Source organism: Asparagus officinalis, chromosome 4, assembly GCF_001876935.1.
Source record: "Asparagus officinalis chromosome 4, Aspof.V1, whole genome shotgun sequence".
NCBI lineage: Eukaryota > Viridiplantae > Streptophyta > Magnoliopsida > Asparagales > Asparagaceae > Asparagus > Asparagus officinalis.
Genome location: NC_033797.1, coordinates 673,038 through 692,198, shown reverse-complemented (window position 1 = coordinate 692,198; position 19,161 = coordinate 673,038). Strand labels below are relative to the sequence as shown.

At 39.2% G+C, this 19,161-nt stretch overlaps 1 protein-coding gene across 2 annotated transcripts; it reads right to left on the bottom strand.

Annotated features, from left to right (window-relative positions):
- Positions 6,581–18,819, bottom strand: LOC109836288 (ubiquitin-like protein 5). 2 transcript variants are annotated; one of them, XM_020404147.1, is made up of 2 exons: positions 18,471–18,819; positions 6,581–6,960 (listed from the first exon to the last, which is right to left on the bottom strand). In XM_020404147.1, the coding sequence occupies exon 1, from the start codon at positions 18,715–18,717 to the stop codon at positions 18,496–18,498; it is 222 nt and encodes a 73-aa protein (XP_020259736.1). In that variant the 5' UTR covers positions 18,718–18,819; the 3' UTR covers positions 6,581–6,960; positions 18,471–18,495. The 2 variants fall into 2 exon arrangements, with proteins under 2 accessions (XP_020259736.1, XP_020259735.1); XM_020404146.1 differs by lacking the exon at positions 6,581–6,960 and adding an exon at positions 9,702–9,973 and having other exon boundaries at positions 18,471–18,813.

Below are 19,161 nucleotides of genomic sequence, written 5' to 3'. Positions count from 1 at the left end.
AGTATAGCACAATATTACAAAGTATAGCACTATATTATAAAGTATAACACTTTATTGGCAAAGTATAGCACCTTATTGGCAAAGTATAGCACCTTTTGCTTTCTGAAAATTCTGCACCTTAAGTGTCTAAAATCAAATCAGTTTTTTTCGCCGCGACGAAACCACTCGACGACCTACGTGACGTGTTTATTGACCAATCATCCATCGCGATGGGGGGTCTTCACGCAATTTTGAAGCTTCTGGACAAAGTATAGCACCTTATGGGAAAGTATAGCACCTTATGGCCAAAGTATAGCACTATATTACAAAGTATAGCACTTTATTGGCAAAATATAGCACCTTATTAGCAAAGTATAACACATTATGCTTTCTGGAAATTCTGCACCTTAAGTGTCTAAAATCAAATCATTTTTTTTCGCCGCGATGAAACCACTCGACGACCTATGTCACGTGTTTATTGACCAATCATCCACCACGACCGGGGGTCCTCGCGCAATTTTGAAGCTTCTGGGCAAAGTATAGCACCTTATGGAAAAATATAGCACCTTTTGGCCAAAGTATAGCACAATATTACAAAGTATAGCACTTTATTAGCAAAGTATAGCACCTTATTGGCAAAGTATAGCACCTTTTGCTTTCTGAAAATTCTAAATCAAACCAGTTTTTTTCGCCGCGACGAAACCACTCGACGACCTACGTGACGTGTTTATTGACCAATCATCCACCGTGACGGGGAGTCCTCGCGCAATTTTGAAGCTTCTGGGCAAAGTATAGCACCTTATGGGAAAGTATAGCACCTTATGGCCAAAGTATAGCACTATATTACAAAGTATAGCACTTTATTGGCAAAGTATAGCACCTTATTGGCAAAGTATAGCACATTATGCTTTTTGGAAATTCTGCACCTTAAGTGTCTAAAATCAAATCAGTTTTTTTTGCCGCGACGAAACCACTCGACGACCTACGTCACGTGTTTATTTATCAATCATCCACCGCGACAGGGGGTCCTCGCGCAATTTTGAAGCTTCTGAGCAAAGTATAGCACCTTATAGAAATGTATAGCACCTTTTGGCCAAAGTATAGCATAATATTACAAAGTATAGCACTTTATTAGAAAAGTATAGCACCTTATTGGCAAAGTATAGCACATTTTGCTTTCTAAAAATTCTGCACCTTAAGTGTCTAAAATCAAATCAGTTTTTTTTGCCGAGATGAAACCACTCGATGACCTACGTGACGTGTTTATTGACCAATCATCCACCGTGACGGGGAGTCCTCGCGCAATTTTGAAGCTTCTGGGCAAAGTATAGCACATTATGGGAAAGTATAGTACCTTATGGCCAAAGTATAGCACTATATTGCAAAGTATAGCAATTTATTGGCAAAGTATAGCACCTTATTGGTAAGTATAGCATATTATGCTTTCTGGAAATTCTGCACCTTAAGTGTCTAAAATCAAATCAGTTTTTTTCGCCGCGACGAAACCACTCGACGACCTACGTCACGTGTTTATTGACCAATCATCCACCGCGACGGGGGGTCCTCGCGCAATTTTGAAGCTTCTGGGCAAAGTATAGCACCTTATGGAAAAGTATAGCACCTTTTAGCCAAAGTATAGCACTATATTGCAAAGTTTAGCACTTTATTTGCAAAGTATAGCACCTTATTGGCAAAGTATAGCACTTTATGCTTTCTGGAAATTCTACATCTAAGGTGCTATACTTTGCCCAGAAGCTTCAAAATTGCGCGAGGACCCCCCCCGTCGCGGTGGATGATTGGTCAATAAACATGTGACGTAGGTCGTCGAGTGGTTTCGTCGCGGTGAAAAAAACTGATTTGATTTTAGACACTTAAGGTGCAAAATTTCCAGAAAGCATAATATGCTATACTTTGCCAATAAGGTGCTATACTTTGCCAATAAAGTGCTATACTTTGCAATATAGTGCTATACTTTGGCCAAAAGATGCTATACTTTCCCATAAGGTGCTATACTTTGCCCAGAAGCTTCAAAATTACGCGAGGACACCCCGTCGCGGTGGATGATTGGTCAATAAACACGTGACGTAGGTCGTCGAGTGGTTTCGTCGCGGCAAAAAAAACTAATTTGATTTTAGACACTTACGGTGCAGAATTTTCAGAAAGCATAATGTGCTATACTTTGCCCATAATGTGCTATACTTTGTTAATAAAGTGCTATACTTTACAATATAGTGCTATACTTTGGCCATAAGGTGCTATACTTTTCCATAAGGTGTTATACTCTTCTCAGAAGCTTCAAAATTGCGCGAGGACCCCCCCCCCCCCCACCCCCCCCCCCCCCGTCGCGGTGGATGATTGGTCAATAAACACGTGACGTAGGTCGTCGAGTGGTTTCGTCATGGCGAAAAAAACTGATTTGATTTTACACACTTAAGGTGCAGAATTTCCAGAAAGCATAATGTGCTATACTTTGCCAATAAGGTGCTATACTTTCAATAAAGTGCTATACTTTGTAATATAGTGATATACTTTGGCCATAAGGTGCTATACTTTCCCATAAGGTGCTATACTTTGCCCAGAAGCTTCAAAATTGTACGAGGAGGTCGCGGTGGATGATTGGTCAATAAACACGTGACGTAGGTCGTCGAGTGGTTTCGTCGCGACGAAAAAAACTGATTTGATTTTAGACACTTAAGGTGCAGAATTTCCAGAAAGCAAAAGGTGCTATACTTTTGCAATAAGGTGCTATACTTAGCCAATAAAGTGTTATACTTTGTAATATAGTGCTATACTTTGGCCATAAGGTGCTATACTTTCCCATAAGGTGCTATACTTTACCCAGAAGCTTCAAAATTGCGCGAGGACCCCGTCGCGGTGGATGATTGGTCAATAAACACGTGACGTAGGTCGTCGAGTGGTTTCGTCGCGGCGAAAAAAACTGATTTGATTTTAGACACTTAAGGTGCAGAATTTCCAGAAAGCATAATGTGTTATACTTTGCCAATAAGGTGCTATACTTTTCTAATAAAGTGCTATACTTTACAGTATAATGCTATACTTTGATCATAAGGTGCTATACTTTTCTATAAGGTGCTATACTTTGCCCAGAAGCTTTAAAATTGCGTGAGGACCCCCCCGTCGTGGTAGATGATTGGTCAATAAACACGTGACGTAGGTCGTCGAGTGGTTTTATCGCGGCGAAAAAAACTGATTTGATTTTAGACACTTAAGGTGCAGAATTTCCAGAAAGCAAAAGGTGCTATACTTTTCCCATAATGTGCTATACTTTGCCCATAATGTGCTATACTTTGCAATATTGTGCTATACTTTGGCCAAAAGGTGCTATACTTTTCCATAAGGTGCTATACTTCGCCAGAAGCTTTAAAATTGCACGAGGACCCCCCGTCGCGGTGGATGATTGGTCTATAAACACGTGACGTAGGTCGTCGAGTGGTTTCGTCGCGACAAAAAAAAACTGATTTGATTTTAGACACTTAAGGTGCAGAATTTTCAGAAAGCATAATGTGCTATACTTTGCTAATAATGTGCTATACTTTGCCAATAAAGTGCTATACTTTGTAATATAGTGCTATACTTTGGCCATAAGGTGCTATACTTTCCCATAAGGTGCTATATTTTACCCAGAAGCTTCAAAATTGCGTGAGGACCCCCCGTCGCGGTGGATGATTGGTCAATAAACATGTCACGTAGGTCGTCGAGTGGTTTCGTCGCGGCGAAAAAACTGATTTGATTTTAGACACTTAAGGTGCAGATTTTTCAGAAAGCAAAAGGTGCTATACTTTGCCAATAAGGTGCTATACTTTGCTAATAAAGTGCTATACTTTGCAATATTGTGTTATACTTTGGCCAAAAGGTGCTATACTTTTCCATAATGTGCTATACTTTGCCCAGAAGCTTCAAAATTGCGCGAGGACCCCCCGTCACGGTAGATGATTGGTCAATAAACACGTGACGTAGGTCGTCGAGTGGTTTCGTCGCGGCGAAAAAAACTGATTTGATTTTAGACACTTAAGGTGCAGAATTTTCAGAAAGGAAAAGGTACTATACTTTGCCAATAAGGTGCTATACTTTGCCAATAAAGTGCTATTTTTTATAATATAGTGCTATACTTTGGCCAAAAGGTGCTATACTTTCTCATAAGGTGCTATACTTTGCCTAGAAGCTTTAAAATTGCGCAAGGACCCCCCGTCGCGGTGGATGATTGGTCAATAAACACGTGACGTAGGTCGTCGAGTGGCTTCGTCGCGGCGAAAAAAACTGATTTGATTTTAGACACTTAAGGTGCAGAATTTTTAGAAAGCAAAAGGTGCTATACTTTGCCAATAAGGTGCTATACTTTGCTAATAAAGTGCTATACTTTGTAATATTGTGCTATACTTTGGCCAAAAGGTGCTATATTTTTCCATAAGGTGCTATACTTTGCCCAGAAGCTTCAAAATTGCGCGAGGACCCCCGGTCGCGGTGGATGATTGGTCAATAAACACGTGACATAGGTCGTCGAGTGGTTTCGTCGCGGCGAAAAAAATGATTTGATTTTAGACACTTAAGGTGCAGAATTTCCAGAAAGCATAATGTGCTATACTTTGCTAATAAGGTGCTATACTTTGCCAATAAAGTGCTATACTTTGTAATATAGTGCTATACTTTGGCCATAAGGTGCTATACTTTCCCATAAGATGCTATACTTTGTCCAGAAGCTTCAAAATTGCGCGAAGACCCCCCATCGCGATGGATGATTGGTCAATAAACACGTCACGTAGGTCGTCGAGTGGTTTTGTCGCGGCGAAAAAAACTGATTTGATTTTAGACACTTAAGGTGCAGAATTTCTAGAAAACAAAAGGTGCTATACTTTGCCAATAAGGTGCTATACTTTGCTAATAAAGTGCTATACTTTGTAATATTGTGCTATACTTTGGCCAAAAGGTGCTATATTTTTCCATAAGGTGCTATACTTTGCCCAGAAGCTTCAAAATTGCGCGAGGATCTCCCCGTCGCGGTGGATGATTGGTCAATAAACACGTGACGTAGGTCGTCGAGTGGTTTCGTCGCGGCGAAAAAAACTGATTTGATTTTAGACACTTAAGGTGCAGAATTTTCAGAAAGCAAAATGTGCTATACTTTGCCAATAAGGTGCTATATTTTGCCAATAAAGTGCTATACTTTATAATATAGTGCTATACTTTGGCCAAAAGGTGCTATACTTTCTCATAAGGTGCTATACTTTGTCCAGAAGCTTCAAAATTGCGTGAGGACCCCCCGTCACGGTGGATGATTGGTCAATAAACACGTGACGTAGGTCGTCGAGTGGTTTCGTCGCGGTGGATGATTGGTCAATAAACACGTGACGTTTGTATTATTATGGTTTCTGAAAAACAGCAGTAATATCTATCAATTTGGAAGGACTAATATCCATCAACTTAATTCTTGGTAACATTTTCCCTTCAAACAATTGGGTACAAGCCATAACTAATATCCATCAACTTAATTCTTGGTAACATTTTCCCTTCAAACAATTGGGTACAAGAACATAAAAACAGCATAAAACAACAAATACACAACACCACTACAAAAATCAACACCCTATGCTCCTGCACAGATCTAAGCTACACAATAAACACAAAATGAATCAATATTGTACACAATCAACACAAGATGAATACACCAACCAACACAAAATGAATTTGCCAAGTACACAGATCTAAGCTCCTGCACAACTTCAACATTCACAGAATTTTAACAATAAGAACATAATTACAGCATAAAACAACAAATACACAACACCACTACAAAAATCAACACCCTATGCTCCTGCACAGATCTAAGCTACACAATAAACACAAAATGAATCAATATTGTACACAATCAACACAAGATGAATACACCAACCAACACAAAATGAATTTGCCAAGTACACAGATCTAAGCTCCTGCACAACTTCAACATTCACAGAATTTTAACAATAAGAACATAATTACAGCATAAAACAACAAATACACAACACCACTACAAAAATCAACACCCTATGCTCCTGCACAGATCTAAGCTACACAATAAACACAAAATGAATCAATATTGTACACAATCAACACAAGATGAATACACCAACCAACACAAAATGAATTTGCCAAGTACACAGATCTAAGCTCCTGCACAACTTCAACATTCACAGAATTTTAACAATAAGAACATAATTACAGCATAAAACAACAAATACACAACACCACTACAAAAATCAACACCCTATGCTCCTGCACAGATCTAAGCTACACAATAAACACAAAATGAATCAATATTGTACACAATCAACACAAAATGAATACACCAACCAACACAAAATGAATTTGCCAAGTACACAGATCTAAGCTCCTGCACAACTTCAACATTCACAGAATTTTAACAATAAGAACATAATTACAGCATAAAACAACAAATACACAACACAACTACAAAAATCAACACCCTATGCTCCTGCACAGATCTAAGTTACACAATAAACACAAAATGAATCAATATAGTACACAATCAACACAAAATGAATACACCAACCGACACAAAATGAATTTGCCAAGTACACAGATCTAAGCTCCTGCTCAACTTCAACATTTCATAGAAATTTATCAATAATAACATAATTACAGCATAAAACAACAAATATACAACACCACTCTAAAAATCAACGCCCTATGCTCCTGCACAGATCTAAGCTACACAATAAACACAAAATGTATCTGCCAAGTACACAATCAACACAAAATGTAACCAACCAATAGCCACAAAATGAATCTGTCAAGTACCCAAGCTCATGTGCAACTTCAACATTCAGAACATCCAAGACATATATATTCAGAGTCTACTTCCTGAGTAAAAGCATATTCTAGCAGATTTTTTGCTTCCTCCGAGATAAAGGCAATCGCGGTCTTTGCTCGTAGAGATTACTTCTGCTTGACATCTTTGACAACCTATTGACAAATATTTCAAAAAATACAATATAATTATGAATATCCCAGCGGCAGGTTGGAATCCTTTTATAAATAATGATTTCAACACCAAGCTATCATAGGTGTTAAACCTTAGATGTTCGAGAGATTACTGTGATATAAGTACAATCTTATCTTTCGGGCCCTTTCAACAATTTATACGTGCAAATTGCATGTGATCAAAACTACAACAAGGGGCTTAATTTCGATCAAAAGAAAGTGTTCTTCTTTTGGAACTTTAATTAGGTCAGCCAAACAATGGATAAATTATTAGAACTCACCGATGTAAATAAGAGTGAAGATACTAAACGAACTTCCAATGTACGAAACAATCCGAGGATCTGTAAGCAAAAGCGTAAGCTTGAGAGTTATAAGTCAGTTGGAGATATCAGTGAATTGAACTTTGTTTGCTCGGATTCATCCCTAATGTTTTCTTATCGTATTTCTTCCCCGAGCTAAAACCTTAGATCTGTTGCCCTAATACATGACTAATTCCAAGATCATACTAGAATCATTAAATTTGAGGAGTTGCTGTTGAAATAGCTGATGATTACTCATTCAACGCGTCTTCAAGATTCCTATGTTCCACAAAAAAAACAAGAAAACCACAAATAGAATGGACATTTTGGAAAACATGAAGCCAAACCTACGGTTTTATTGCCAAAAATTCTCCAAGAAATTCAGCTACGAGCTTCGTCTAACAGATTCAAGAACAAGTAAAGCAAAAAAAATACGGACAAAATTAGGAGAGAGAAAGAAAAGAAAAGAAATTACCTAAAAAGACCTCGATTAAAACCCTACTCGTCGTTGCTCACCGTCGATCCAACTCCCTTCACCGTCAGTGATCCTCAACCCGAGACCTCTTCGCCGAAACCCTAATCTCTCCTGGACTCTTTGAGAAAGTGAAACGGAAGAGAGACTGGAAGAGAGAGAGGGGCTGAGTTATATTTGGGGATGAAGGGTAATTTAGGAATTTTTAATTTGTTGGGTAAATACAGTACAAAAAATGGGTGTATTATACATGTTGGGTTTAAAAATAAGTGAGATGAGATACATTGGGTCTATTGGTGTTTAGTAAAATGGATGGGTTTTTAAATAATTGGGGGTAAAACTTTGGGTTAAAAGAGATTTTTCCCAAAAAAAAATAAAAAGGGGGAAAGCTAGGGGAGAAAACACAAACATTGTGTGTCGAATTGACCGTAGAAAATAAAAAGGCGCTAAGATCCCAGGCACTTCTGCCGACGCTGTGGGCAGGCTATTTTGGGCCGTATCAGAGTTCGGGACTGGCAAACCTAAATTATTTGACTGAATCATCTGTGACGTATTTGCTTATTACTTCACATTTATCTTTGTGTCGTTAACCAGAAGGGATTTTATTCTCGTGGCCTTGTTGGATTAGTTTTTGTTGGCATGAAAGGAAATTGTATAAACAGCTGATCATATCATAAAATAAAATGAAGAGCAACGTCCGTTCGTTCTACACGATAATACTATTTTTTTCCCCCCTGAGAAAAACGAACGATTGATTTGTGTGTTTACCTTACCGTCCTAGGCTAGTAGCTACTGCCGTCGACGACACGACGAGATGACACGGACGGGGGCTATCATCAGTAAATGCCACCGCTCGATGTCGATGGTGCTGACGGGTGACCAAGAAGAATCCAACATGACACCGTACTCTCTCTTGGCGGAGCTTAAAGACAAGAGAGAGGGTCGACAGACAAACGCCGAAAACCCTTTCGCAGGGGCGGTAAGAAATAAAATACACTGCGACCATGCGAAAGTAAGAGGCAATAACGTGAGTCCAAACCCCGGCATCGAGTGAGTTTTGGTAGCGCGACATTTTTCTTCCTGATGTCATCATTTCGCAACACGCGCACACAAAAAAGAAGGGGGCAAAAAAAAAAAGAAAAGAGAACCCTACGCTAAAATAAATATGTATCGCTCTTGTTGATGGACTATCTTCTTGTTGATATGTGATTCGATTATGATATTCTTCCATCCCATATTTTATTGCGTTGCAGGCTCCAGGAGAAATGGACCAATCTCCCTGTTCAACTTCCTAATAAGCTCATCAACACGGCTCCCATAAGTTGCTGCACCTAAATAATTCTTCTAAGTACCTCATCGACCCTCACAATCTTATCTAATTTTTATGACTCGTCACGATCAGTTTAGTCGCAGCACAAGCGAGCACAGCTAGTGCATAAACTTCGGAAGACGATCCGAAAATTCCAACAGTATCAACAAACAATGTTACATTAAACGTTGGGCGCTTCTAGACGTCGGAGACTTGGCGCCCAGCGCTTAGTCGCCTAGGCGGCCGCCTAAGCGGTTTCTGAGCGTTTTTTTTTTCTTCATTTAAGTGGTGGTCGATGAGGTTTTGCTGAAGGTCGGAGGAGGTAGTAAATATGTTCATATTTGGAGGTTAATGGAGTTTGCAGGACGTGTAGGCTACGACACATAAAATCGCAATCAAGGTCAACAGGGTGCAATCTACGTAAACAGACAATGCTCCCTAAACGCTCGTAAAATCTAGATGGACAGCCTAAATACCGCCTAGACGCTAGACGCTAGTTAGGCGGCCTAGGTACCACCTAGGTCTAGGCGTACGCCTAAGCGGACTAGGCGGAGGTTTTTTAAAACAGTGTCAACAAATCTACCGCAAAACAGCAAGAAAGCAATATTAATAGAAGAAATAAGAAGGAGAAGTAACAGCAGGATTGAGGACCACAAGCAAACTAGAAAGACAAATCACTCGCTCATTATTTCATACAGAGTCTGGTTTTTTGCCAATTGATCACGTACGAACCTTAATTTGTCATACTGATTATACACGCACAATTGATATCCACATTCCACTCGGTTGTTATTATTACTGTTATTATTATGTAAAGCCAAAATACTACTGGCCCGCATATAACTTTTGGCTTTCAAACTATTCATTCAACCATATCCACAGCTCCCCTCGGCTTCCAACCCAAAGGCCAGTGACCTGGACGCATCAACAGAAGTATTACAGTTAGGAAGCATTACACTAGGACAGCAATAGAAATAGCGCCAGCACTGAAAACTTGAATCTAAACACCCTTCAACTTTAAACAAGGATGGCTTCCAAACACCTCAGATGGAGCAAAGAAACAATTCAGAACAAACTTTCAAGATATTGAAAAACATTGATATGATAAACATTTGCCAACATGACTGCGTTCGAGACTCAACTTAGGATGGATACCATATCTACACAAAAGCTACCAAGTTGGCATCAAGAATCACCTCGTATCCCAACGGTCCATTGTCCCGGGACTCCAGTTATATCTCCAAACTCGGACAATGGCACTGCATTTTTTTGGGTTTTTTGAAAAGTTTTTCAAGTAATATTGCGGGCGGAAAATCTGCTTAGTTTTTTACGTTACTTTTTTAATCTCACTTATATTGGTCTCTGGTCTTAGTCTACTTTGATTGGAGAGAGGAATAAAGTCATGATTAGAGGCCTAATAAGGATGTGGTACAGACCTTGAATTGGACCATTAACAAAAACCATTAACAACATTAAACAAAAAAACACACGCTATCTATCCATCAATCGAGTCGAGCAAGTTAATCAATGGCAACACTCACCAACACCACTAATGATTTAGGAAAAATCCCGAAGCTCAAAATCATGATCTTCACGGTTCCTCTCACAAAGGTTAGTTCTCTAAGTTACCAATATCCAACTGTAACACCCATAACTAATTGCAAATTAAGACTTTACAATAGTAAAACTCAACCTGTATCCAGACCATATGGGCTCTCCAAAAGAAGAGATAGAATAACCTTAGTTACAAGCTTTGAGGACTAATAAGGATGGCATAGACCTTTAATGAGACCACTATCAAAACTCATTAACAATCACAATATCCATCCATCAATCTAGTCGAGCAACTTAATCAATGGCAACGCTTACCAACACCATTTATGAGACTTTATTTAGGAAAAATCCTGAATCTCACAATCATGACCTTCACGATTCCTCTCAAGGTTAGTTCTCTAAGTTACCTATATCCAACAATAACACCCCTAACTAATTGCACATTAAACTTATCAAGAGTTAAACTCAACCTTTATCTAGACCATATGGGCTCACCATAAGAAGAGACAGAATATACCTTAGTTATAAGTCGTGTGGAGTACAACTCTATTATCATTAGCATCCTTTCCACTTTCTTTTGATAATATTAAAAAAAAAATTCACAAGGAACAATTTGTTAATCAGATAGGTTTGGTTACAGATGTTGACGACTCCATGGCTTAATAACAACATCTTGTTTGCTAACAGTCTGCATTTTTTTTTTTTTGACTTTACTTACTTGGAAGTCATGTTTCTGCCCGTTAGAATTTTCAGATATTTAGACTTAATCCGCAAAAGAACAATCTTCTTTCCCCTTCAATAATTGGTGACAATTATGCCCAAAGTAGATTAAGATCCTCATGTTGAGGTCGCATCTTGGTGTCAAGTAACTCTAGGGCCTCAAAATGTACATCAAAACTATCTTATGTCCAGCAATATTTCATTTTGATCCTCATCATCCATGTCGGCCGTAAACCCTTTATCATTCCCATCCATACCATCTCGCACAGACAGATGATCTACCCTATGCAGGATGTTGGAATAAATAAATAGGATTTATAAATCTCCTACATGCAATCAATAAAGCACGCGTATGATAATGCAAATTCTTTCACTATTTAGACAAGTTTCTAAGATTGTTAAATTGTAGGGTATGAATGATCTAGCTGATCTTTTTTACATATGATCTACGAAATAAGATGCAAATCCTATATGATAAGATGCAAAACCAGGCAAGAATCATATGCAATTGTCAGTAATAGAATAATCATCAACAAAACTAAGTACGGAAACCAAATACTTAAAGATTCAATATCCAAATAAAGAGATACATGGTCGATATAGCTGAAGATTGACAATATGGGCTCACCATAAGAAACAGAATATACCTTAGTTATAAGTTGTGTGGAGTACAACTCTATTATCATTAGCATCCTTTCCACTTTCTTTTGATAATACTAAACGTTTTTTTCACAAGGAACAATTTGTTAATCAGATAGGTTGGTTTGGTTACAGATGTTGACGTCGACGACTCCATGGCTTAATAACAACATCTTGTTTGCTAACAGTCTGCATTTTTTTTTGACTTTACTTAATTGGAAGTCATGTTTCTGCCCGTTAGAATTTTTCAGATATTTAGACTTAATCCGCAAAAGAACAATCTTTTTTCCCCCTTCAATAATTGGTGACAATTATGCCCAAAGTAGGTTAAGATCCTCATGTTGAGGTCGCATCTTGGTGTCAAGTAACTCTAGGGCCTCAAAATTACATCAAAACCATCTTATGTCCAGCAAGATTTCATTTTGATCCTCATCATCCATGTCGGCCGTAAACCCTTTATCATTCCTATCCACACCATCTCGCACAGACAGGTGATCTACCCTATGCAGGATGTTGGAATAAATAAATAGGATTTATAAATCTCCTACATGCAACCAATAAAGCACGCATATGATAATGCAAATTGTTTTACTATTTAGACAAGTTTCTAAGATTGTTAAATTGTAGGGTATGAATGATCTAGCTGATCTTTTTTTACATATGATCTACGAAATAAGATGCAAATCCTATAATAAAATAAGATGCAAAAGCAGGCAAGAATCATATGCAATTGTCAGTAATAGAATAATCATCAGCAAAACTAAGTACGGAAACCAAATACTTAAAGATTCAATATCCAAATAAAGAGATACATGGTCGATATAGCTGAAGATTGACAATATCAATTTGCAATGTGAAAGATTAGGGGGTGGCAGTTGGGCCCTATATGGCTCCTTTCCTGACAACTAAACATTTTCAGAACCTAAAACCGATTTAAAATATCTCAATCCCTAGTTGAGATCACCCATCCACTCCGACCCTATTCAAAGTTTTTAAAGGGTAATCATTTTCTCTCCTCCTCACCTTCTCAATATCCTCCTCACCCCCACATCTTATAAACGGGTGGCAGTTGTTGTTCAAATCATTGCATGTCATCTCCCAAGCCACCGAACTCTCCGTTACTAGGGACACTTTCAAGCTCCTCCTACTATGGCCACTCCTGCAAAAGTACCCAAGTACCAGCTCTGCCAAATCCCACATTCCCTGTACTAAAAACCAGTCATTTCACTCTCCACTCCAAGCTTTGAAAAAGCAATAATTTTCTGGGTGTACAACATAGGAGTTATTGCACAAGTGCTACCTCCAATATTTTTGTTTGCATTAAAGTTCTCAAAATCTATGATCATCATCATCATGAAGACCTATGACTAACAGAATAGCGTCAAACAGAAACTGAACTACTGCCCATCGCTAGCAGCAAGTCAATAAATCACTCTTGGTTATTTTTAAGGGATGGCTCGTGCATCCAAATTCCATCACTGTGTTTCATCTGATTTCCTGCATTGCGAGTCATTTACATAACTTTCAAAATAGGACACAACTACATGTACGAAATGTTTAGGCTCCCTTACCCACTGTACATTGTGGTAATAAATCATGGAACCTTCCCACCACACAATCTACCTAGTCTGCATCAGCTGTCAACTCCCCTCCTTAGTGTATGCCAGAACTGTGAAGCTGCATATCTTCCATTTAGATATTTGTTTACCATTGTATTTTGATACGGGTATATCTTCTCTTCGGAACTTAGCGATCCTCATGAGAGCTTGAGGATAGATGCTTCTCATGATAACATGAGAATAGAGGTGTCAAACAGTACAAGGGAATGCAGGAGGAAGCGTGGAACGAGACGACGAGCAGAAGAATCGAAGTATCCAGTTTTCAGCCTGTGAGTCGACTCATAACAGTCATGAGTCGACTCATCAGGTTGAGTCGACTCATGACTGTCATGAGTCGACTCATCACTGGTTTTTGAGTTTTGTCCAGTTTCGAACGAGTCGACTCATCTCAGTCATGAGTCGACTCATCGATGGTTTCCTGGTTCGTTTGAGTTTCTGTTCACACGAATTCCTGTTGGTTTTAGGTCTGGTTATTTACCAAATTATCATCCACCTTTGTACATCTATATAAAGGATTGTTTTAGGGTTTCTAGACAAGGAGATAGAATCAGAGAGGTAATTAAGAGAGATTCTAATCATTGTATTAGAGTTTAGTGAGAATTGAGAGTTTGTTCTCGATTCTAGTGAGATTGTGAGAGAATGATTGTAATCTTTTCATAACTCATAATCTAAAGAAGGTATTTTTCTTCGTCATATACTGAATTGTGCTTGTGTTTCTGTCATCCTCTTCTCAACCCACCTTTGATAATTTCGCGATCAAAGGTGCTCGCACGGCAACTTGTATCAAGTTGGTATCAGAGCATCAGATCCGGTGAAGGGGCATCCTCTGTATGGTCCTTACTCGATCCCAATACAAGAAGCTTGGCGAGATCCTTATTTCATTGGAAGGAGTCCAGGTTTTAAGGAAGAAGATGGCTGAAGAAGACAATTCAGCGATGATTGATGCATTGGAGAAGCAGATCGAGACGATAGGTTCGACTCTCACACAACTCGTCAGTCTTATCCATGGAGGTGGCAAACAAGGTGAATCTTCTTCGAAGAAAATTATTGAGTCTGATGTGGAGAGAGTAGATACAGATTCCGATGAGGAGGAGAACATTAAGGCTGCATTGCATCAAGGAGGTAAGAATTCTTATCAGAACCTGAAGATTGACTTCAAGGTGAAGATTCCTGTTTATGATGGGAGTGTTGATAAGAATTCTTATCAGAACCTGAAGATTGACTTCAAGGTGAAGATTCCTGTTTATGATGGGAGTGTTGACGTCGAGAGGCTTGATGACTGGATCGAACGGATGAAGACGTATTTTACTCTTTATGGCTATTCGTCGAAAGAGAAGATTGTGTTCGCGACTTTAAAGCTTTCGGGATACGCGTTGACGTGATGAAAATCCTACTGCAAGCAGGAGAAGAAGACGATGTCGTGGAACAAGTTTAAGGAGTTACTGAGGAAGCAGTTCTACCCGGTGAGATTCCTTAAAGAACGTTGGTACAAGTGATACGGCTTGCGCCAAAAGGTTAATCAAACCGTTCTAGAATACACTACGGAGTTCCAACAGCAGACGATGGTCCTCAACATTGCCACAAAGAAATATTCCGTGTTTATGAAGTATATGACGGGATTAAGCGATAACATCCGAAAGGAGATGAAGCTATTCACGGTGGAATCAATTACAGAGGCGAGCGTGAAAGCTATTGCCCTCGAGGGCAAGCAAAAGAAGGACAACGAGGCTAAGGGAGACTCCAAACAGACAGGAGGCGAATCTAGTGGTTCTCAATCTAAGAAGGAGAAAAAAAAAGAGTGATCCAAGAAAAGCAGGGCTGATTTGTAGTCACTACGAGAAGATAGGGCATACAGTTGATCGGTGCTGAGAGAAGTATCCTCATCTCAAGCCAAGAGGGTTGAAGGAGGAGAAAAAGACAAACATGATAGCTCAAGGTCCGAAAGAAGTCCCGGGAATGACAGAGCCCAACAGCAGTCTTAACCTTATGACGAAAAAACAGACCACGAAAGAGGACGACGACCCGAGGGAGCAGCTCTTTGTTCTTAAGTTGCAAGTGAAGACCAGTTTGGTTGGTGCCATTGTTGATTCGGACAACGAGAAGAATTTGATATCCGAGGCATTAGTGCAGAAACTGGGTCTGAAAACGATTAAGCATCCGAAGCCCTATCCATTGGGGTGGATTCAAAAGAAGAAAAAACTAAGTGTAGTTGATCAATGCACTGTTAAATTTGCGCTCCACGAGTCGTATATTGACGAGGTCACGTGCGACGTCGTTCCATTGGATGTTTGTCAGATTATACTGGGCAATCCGTACTTATGGGATAGATATGTAATCTACGAGAGACGGGCTCAGAAGTACACCTTCACTAAGGATGGTGTAAAGTTCATATTTCGTTCGGCATCTCTTCCGAAGGAGACAAGCTTGGGAACGGTGACGCGAGCGAAGAGACTAGTGAATGCAAGGAAGAAGTTTGTCTCGCTGTGCATTAGACTTCCAGAAAAATCATCGACAAAGGATTGCAACTTAGAGCGAACAGTGACTGACGAGACACGGGACGAATGAGTTGTTTCCGATAGGACGTCGAGACCGGATTCCTAGCAAGGCCAGGTGGTGCAGAAAAGATGGAGGAGCTCGAGAGTTTCCTCAGCAAAGGTTCTAACTTGAATAAGACTTCAAGTTCTTAAAGAGGGGACCCATGATACGGGTGTATCTTCTCTTCGAAACTTAACAATCCTCATGGGAGCTTGAGGATAGATGCTTCTCATGATAACATGAGAATAGAGGTGTTAAACAGTACAAGGGAATGCAGGAGGAAGCGTGGAACGAGACGACGAGCAGAAGAATCAAAGTATCCAGTTTTTAGCCTGTGAATCGACTCATAACAGTCATGAGTCGACTCATCAGGTTGAGTCGACTCATGACTGTCATGAGTCGACTCATCACTGATTTTTAAGTTTTGTCCAGTTTCGGACGAGTCGACTCATCTCAGTCATGAGTCGACTCATCGATAGTTTCCTGGTTCGTTTGGGTTTCTATTCACACGAATTCCTGTTGGTTTTGGGTCTGGTTATTTCCCAAATTGCCATCCATATTTGTACATCTATATAAAGGATTGTTTTAGGGTTTCGAGACAAGGAGATAGAATCAGAAAGGTAATTAAGAGAGATTCTAATCATTGTATTAGGGTTTAGTAAGAATTGAGAGTTTGTTCTCGATTCTAGTGAGATTATGAGAGAATGATTGTAATCTTTTCATAACTCATAATCTAGAGAATGTATTTTCCTTCGCCATATACTGAATTGTGCTTGTGTTTCTATCATCCTCTTCTCAACCCACCTTTGATAATTCCGCGATCAAAGGTGCTCACACGGCAACTCGTATCATATTTACATAACTTTTAGTTAATGTTATAGTCACAGTTTTAGTGTATCATTTCAATTTCATAGCACTTCCTATAGCTATCTTATTAGCTAAATTTTAGTTGTTCTATGGTTCGACGTTTAGATCATTAAATAAACTAAGAACCATAAGATCAAAAAAAATTGACGGTCTAAACTAAGAATCATAGAATAACTAGTCCCAAGATCAAATGTCTTTGTTGATCCGAACTGAGAACAATACAATAACTAACACTTATATCGTAAGATAGCCATAAAAAGTACAACCAACTTAAACTGATACACTAAACAAAATTCAATCTGAAACATTAACTAATATACGTAAAAGACAACATAAACTAATATCTGAACAGAACTACATTTTCATGGTTCAAGCTTGCACTATGAAGTGGACTTGACAGCTTCTGCAGGCAAGATAGAGTTTATGATGTTTGAAGTAAATTATACAACGGATAATGAACCATGCAAACCTCGTAGACTTCATTGTGTCATGTACTAGCTGTCAACAGGGTTGCAATTTAGGAAATTTAACAAAGCGTACGGATGACCATGAGTCATTCCAGGCATATAACTGTGAGCAATTTCGTGTCATTGATGTTGCATTTCAGTTGCTGCTGCTAGCTATGGAAAGCAGCTTAGTTTGACTTTGGCATCGTTTTGTCGACATTGTGTCTTCATGATGAAGACAGTTGCGGCGGGTTGTGCGGACTTTAACTCAAACAAATATAAAGAGGAGCCGTACAAGTGCAACAATTTCTACAAACGTATGGTGCTTTTCGAAGTTTAGAGTAGAGAGGGATGTGTCTAGTATTTAGGCACAGGGAATATGAGAATAGGGGGAGCTTGGTACTTGGGTACTGGCATGAGATGAAATTGAGATGTTTTAGCTCAGATGAATGACAATATGCCCCTCTTAATAAGTTGTGATATCTAAGTGGAGGGTAATGCTATATATTACCTCGGAAAACTAAACAACTTCAACATCTGAACCTCTGACTACGCAAGACCGCATTCTTATTAGAAAATGAACTAGAATATAAATATTTTGACAGACGCACACACGTATGTGTAGTAATATCTTTGATATATTTCTTGCCACATATATTTCTGTGGCTAGTGCAAACTGCAATAATACACCATGCAGAATATCTCAAGTATGGAGGGGAAATAAATAAATAAAATAAAATAAAATAAAAAGAGTATCTGAAGTACGAACACCTTCATCCAAACTTAAATGGTGTCGAAAAAACGACCCAATAAATGAAATGGTATTATGAACATCGCCTTTTGACGCCACAGCACATCAAGTAACATTAAAAAAAATCGTTTAACTATCGGTTTTTAGACAGAATTGAACATCAAAACCTACAATAATACGGTGGCTTCTCAAACGACGAAAACCCACGAATATTTGAACACAACTGAGAACCAAGATACGAGTATTAAAAAAAAAAGAAGTAAGATCAGAGCGTGTGGTACCTTGTGGAGCGGGAATCAATCGAGATCAGTTGTAGTAGAGCTCGAGACCCATGCCGTCGTGGATCTCGTAGTCCTTGAGGGTGATGTGGTCCTTGTAGATGTTGTACCACTTCTGGATTCGGATCTTGTCGGATCGCGTACCCGTTTGAGCGGCCACCAGTTTCTTGAGATCGCCGATGGTGTCGTCCTCGTTGCACTTCACTCTCACCTTCTTCCCCAATCGATCGTTAAGAACCACCTCGATCATCTTTGCTTTTCCCAAACCCTAACCCTAGCCTTTCCTTCTGAGCTGCGATAGGAGAGAAAATATCGGGATTCGTCGAAGGGCCTATCCACAATAGACCAAATAGCCAAATGGGTCTCTAAATTAAATTAAACAGATATAAACGAATACGATGCGGACATTTTGGAATGGCGGCCCACATCAGGTAGAAACGGGCAATGTCAGTGATACAAGGCCCAATAACCGCAAACTGCCTTAGAAGAGCTTATAATATGAACAATATTTTTCGTTTGAGCGAATTTTTTTTTTTTTTTTTTTTTTTGTGGGGGGGCTCATTATGCAATATGGAGGGGACACCTCACATGTCCCCTCCCTTGGTCCCATATTTTGAGTCCTTAAGTCATTTTTCTACTATCGATAACATTTTCCCGAGCCTAAAAGCTAAAAAAAGCTAACGACATTTTCGTT